At 34.9% G+C, this 5,000-nt stretch overlaps 1 protein-coding gene across 2 annotated transcripts in view; it reads right to left on the bottom strand.

The window, feature by feature from the left end:
• LOC115217247 (cytochrome P450 2B4-like) overlaps window positions 1-5,000 on the bottom strand; it is a 118,757-nt gene that overhangs the window by 982 nt on the left and 112,775 nt on the right. For both annotated transcript variants that reach the window (XM_036507116.1, XM_029786889.2), the window contains 2 exons: window positions 1,542-1,638; window positions 330-536 (listed from right to left, as the gene is read on the bottom strand). In XM_036507116.1, coding sequence (XP_036363009.1) covers window positions 330-536; window positions 1,542-1,638 — 304 coding nt within the window. The remainder of the gene's footprint in view (window positions 1-329; window positions 537-1,541; window positions 1,639-5,000) is intronic.

Genomic DNA, 5,000 nt, shown 5'->3' with positions numbered 1-5,000 from the left:
GATAGAAACAATAACATAATTTAGAAACACAGACTAAATATTTGTTTAGAGAATACATAGTCTATGGAAGAAATTTAGTGAAGTATTGAGGCTCATTATGTTAATGTTAGAATGGTGAATGCCAATATTTACTTCAACAAGATTTGAAATAGATTCCTGTTTTATTGGGTTTCAATTATATCGTCAAACTAGCAATAGAGATTCTACAATACAAAAACAGTCCCCTTCAAAATACAGTTGTAAAAAATCACTAGATAATGTAACTCTAGATAGAAGAAAAAAAATGTTGATGGCTACGATTAGAATGAGAATATATTTACAATACCTACCCAAGGAGAAAGGCATGAAAGCATCATTTTTCTTTAACTCATTATTTTCTCCGATCCATCTTTCAGGACGGAATTCCTTTGGATTATCCCAATAATTCGGATCAAAATGAGCATTTATTAACATGTACGAAACAACGGTATTTTTGGGGATATCATAACCTCCTAGAGTTGTGTCTACTTCAGCGGCATGTGGAGGACTTATTGGAGCTGGTAAAGAGAAATATCGAAAATATTAATAATGCTGAGAATAACGATAATCTGAATTAAATAGGTTACATAGTGGTATCACAGTACCTTCGATGAATGTAATTCTTTCGTGACATCTCATAAGGTTTAGTTTGTGCGAATTTGTGTAGAAACAGAGTTTTTGTTCCTTTAACACTGTTGCTGTAAAATTGGGTTTTAAATAAACCTGCGCTGCAACGTTAGAGATCTGAGCTTATGTAACACTGGATTAGCGAACTATTGTAATGTAACGAAATTTTGTAATATATCAATATTGGTGATAATTGTTCATTTCAGAATACTGTGTTTGAGATCATATGAGAAAAATGTTCACTTCAAACAAAATTCCCCTAAATGTTTTTAAGCAATATAAAACACAAGGGAGTTCTGTCATTAATTCAAGGATGTGAAACTTTTGGCATGAATATCTTTGGCGGACTGATTCTTTTTAATTTTCGTATTGTAATACTCATTTTTACTCTTTTACTTGTTTTAGTCATGCGACTGTGGCCATGCTGGAGCACCGCTTTTAGTCGAGCAAATCGACCCCAGGACTTATTCTTTGTAAGCCTAGCACTTATTCTATCGGTGTGTTTTGCCGAACCGCTAAGTTACGGTACGAAAACACACCAGCATCGGTTGTCAAGCGATGTTGGGGGGACAAACACAGACACACAAACACACACACATACACACACACATATATATATATACACACATATACGACGGGCTTCTTTCAGTTTCCATCTACCAAATTTACTGACAAGGATTTGGTTGATCTGAGGCAATAGTAGAAGACACTTGCCCAAGGTGCCACGCAGTGGGACTGAACCCGGAACCATGTGGTTCGTAAGCAAGCTACTTACCACGCAGCCACTCCGATTGTAAACCTATGTGTAAACCTATTCGACATATTTTCTGTCAGAACAACTAGTACACATGAACTACAGGAGATGTATTATGAAAATTGCATGACAGCCTACATACAAACTATCGCAATCCTGTGAATCTCAAGAAGAGTTGCTGCAACGTACGTCATATGTTGTTTGTCTTCCATTGTGACAGGTATGTTGAGATTGGTGACCTGAAATAGATAAGCCATCACAAAATACATAATTCATATATTCATACATCCATATATAGCTGTGGCGAAGGTTAACTTGGTAACCAAGAAATGCAGTCCATGATGCAAGCCAATCACCAAGGCAGAGAGTGGGGCAGTTGAGACTTACTCTCCTCCTCGCTAAAAGCTATTCGCCTCCGCTTCCATCTGTGAACTAATTTTAATGTGAGAAAATGCTCTTCTGCCAACAGGCCACGCTTCGGGCCACGCACTGAACTTGATGTTCTCCCGTTAGCAATACCCTGGCGACGGGCCTGACATGATGACTGTTATTGGTTACAAGAGAAATCTGGGACATAATAGAACCTACAAATAATGAACTATTTAAAAACTAATTTGTAAATCAATTAGTTTCTTCGTTACTTTTTGGCAAATCCATCGATCACTTTGGTATAAAATGTATTGACACCACGCTCTACTTGCTCCTTCTTCAAAAGATCTTTATTCATCGAAATGAAGACCAAATTACTCAATCTCACTTCATTTTGTGAACACCTCAAATAATTATTTACTTGCTTTGAAGAAAGTGACTTCTCACAGGAAGCAGATGTGGCAGGTATGGTCACAATTTGATGTAGTAGTTTTGTTACTTGGTTTAGTTCAAGCTCCTGTATTATGTATGCGACTTCTTGGATGTTTGACACTTGCTTTGCAAAATCTACAGCATAAACTAACTTCAGCTCGCATTTCAATCCATCTAATTCCAAAACATTTTTTATAAGCATCCAAAGGTGAAAACGCTTCCATCGAAAATTTTTTGCTAGCGTGAAATAGCTTCGGATTCAACAGTTCAACTCGTGAACAATGGACCTCTTGTAAGACAAAGCTCTTAAAACAACTTCAGGTTCTTGATGTCGACCAAACTTCCCTGGCGGTTCAGTGACACCATCCAGAGCACGACAGTAAAATTCTTCCAACTTGCGTATACCCTTCTGTTCGACCACTCGGTTTGCAGGAGATCAGACAACTAGTTAGAAGATCTCAAGTGTCCTTGAGATTCACACATTTTTCTCCAGTGAAACAGTTTAGCGCCAGAAATCAACCAGAGCACTCATGATTCTCAAAAAGAACACTTCAGCTCTCGCCAAGCAAATCAAGGACAAGGCTTCAACCAGATTCTGAAGTGTTGCATATTGAATGCCGAGCAATTATAGTGAAGTCGATCCCTATATCCTAGCCTCTCTACTTGTGAGGATTTGTAATTTATGCATGTATTGATATTTAGTCTTCCCTTAAATAAATTTGATGTTAAATATTCAAGAATTTTGCTTCTGTTTGTAATATACGCAGTCAGTCAACTACACCTATTTCTTTACTACCCACAAGGGGCTAAACACAGAGGGGACAAACAAGGACAGACAAACGGATTAAGTCGATTATATCGACTGCAGTGCGTAACTGGTACTTAATTTATTGACCCTGAAAGGATGCAAGGCAAAGTCGACCTCGGCGGAATTTTAACTCAGAACGTAACGGCAGACGAAATACCGCTAAGCATTTCGCCCGGCATGCTAACGTTTCTTATTTCTTTATTGCCCACAAGGGGCTAAATATAGAGGGGACAAACAAGGACAGACAAACGGTCGAATACATCGACCCCAGTGCGTAACTGGTACTTAATTTATCGACCCCGAAAGGATGAAAGGCAAAGTCGACCTCGGCGGAATTTGAACTCAGAACGTAACGGCAGACGAAATACCGCTAAGCATTTCGCCTGGCGTGCTAACGTTTCTGCCAGCTCGCTGCCTTAAAAAAACAACTACGCCTACCGCGACAATGTCAACCAATTGCTTTTGAAGTTCTCAATCTCTAGAATACACCTTTAAATATCAAGCGAACTTTTTGAAACCATATTGAGTGGCTCAGATATTCTGTTTCCGATTCTTCAAAGAAGTTAATCTCCAGTTCTATGTCTTTGTTTTTATCTGTTAACACTGGTGGCGTGTGTGAACGTTAGATTTGTCATGAGAGATTTTGTGATCATAAAAGCTGTATAAATAAGTTTATGTCGAAGAATGAAAATTTGACAATTAATAAGGATGAGAAAGGTTATGGAGTCAAGTTAAAGTCTCGCTGACAGAATTTTAATTTGAAGATCATTGGTATCATTTAGTGTTTAATGGTAAAATATGGGTCATCGCATCGGTGCATATATATATATATATATATATATATATATAGATATATATATATATATATAAAGGGATGTTCATTAAAGATTTCCACTGACCCACTTCTCAATGAAACTTGGCATAATTAATAGTCGTCCTCTTCATAATTACTCAATACAGTTTTTGAAGTGTAAAGGTGATTTTAAAAAATATTTTAAAAAATGGTATGAAATGTTTTATAAGGATGTTAGTAACCTTTTTTAGGAAAATTTTTCGCGCTTTTGTTTAACCTTTTCAAACACACGTGCTCTTAAAGGGAAGTGTATATATATATTATGTATACATGCATATATATGTATATGAATATATATGATATATATATATAAGTATGATATATATGTATATGTGTATATATATATGCATATGTATATATATATATAAATATATATATATATATGTAGACTTTAATTCAAGTGTGTATGGTTATTAATAATATCTAATTAAGGTGGAGGACATTCCAGGTAAACCTGTAACTATTTTCTAACTCTCTGTAAATACCACTTATTTATTTCTTCTGGGTCTCGCTGTGTTATGTTCCTAATTTAGATTGTTCCCAGGTGTTCTTTCGCGCTTCACTTCTATATTCATGCCTACTTCCGGTTTTGAGAGCTTTATATTTAACTATTTAAATAATTTTATCAGTAAGTGTTAATTTAACTTGTTGAATTAACCGATTTTTAAGCACTTATTATTACTTTTATTACCATATACTTATTCCTGTTCTTTATGTATAAATTTTATCAGTTAACGGTTTGCAGCCGTTTATTAAACGTACAAGAATTGAACACCTATTTTGTATATCTTAAACTACCTCTGAAGAGATTCGACTTTCAAATAATTTTTTATTTAATTAATAATTATTCTGAAGGTCTGGAATTGAAACAGCTGTAAGACATATTTGTCAATGTTTTAATTAATAAATAATAATTTATTAATTACCTCTCTATTTTCTCCTCTTATTATTATAATAAATAAATATATATAAACCACGGTTTATATAGTTATCTTGCAGCTGAGCATTAAATATAATGTTCAATATTCTTTTTATAGGTAACTGACCAGTACTTTCATAGGAATTTGCTATCCCTGAATGAGGTTTGTACTCTTTATTTGTGATTATATATATATATATATATATATATATATATATAT

This window comes from Octopus sinensis, linkage group LG11, assembly GCF_006345805.1.
Source record: "Octopus sinensis linkage group LG11, ASM634580v1, whole genome shotgun sequence".
NCBI classification, from domain to species: Eukaryota; Metazoa; Mollusca; class Cephalopoda; order Octopoda; family Octopodidae; genus Octopus; species Octopus sinensis.
Note: the sequence above shows the minus strand (reverse complement) of the source record. Positions and strands in the feature narration are given on the sequence as shown.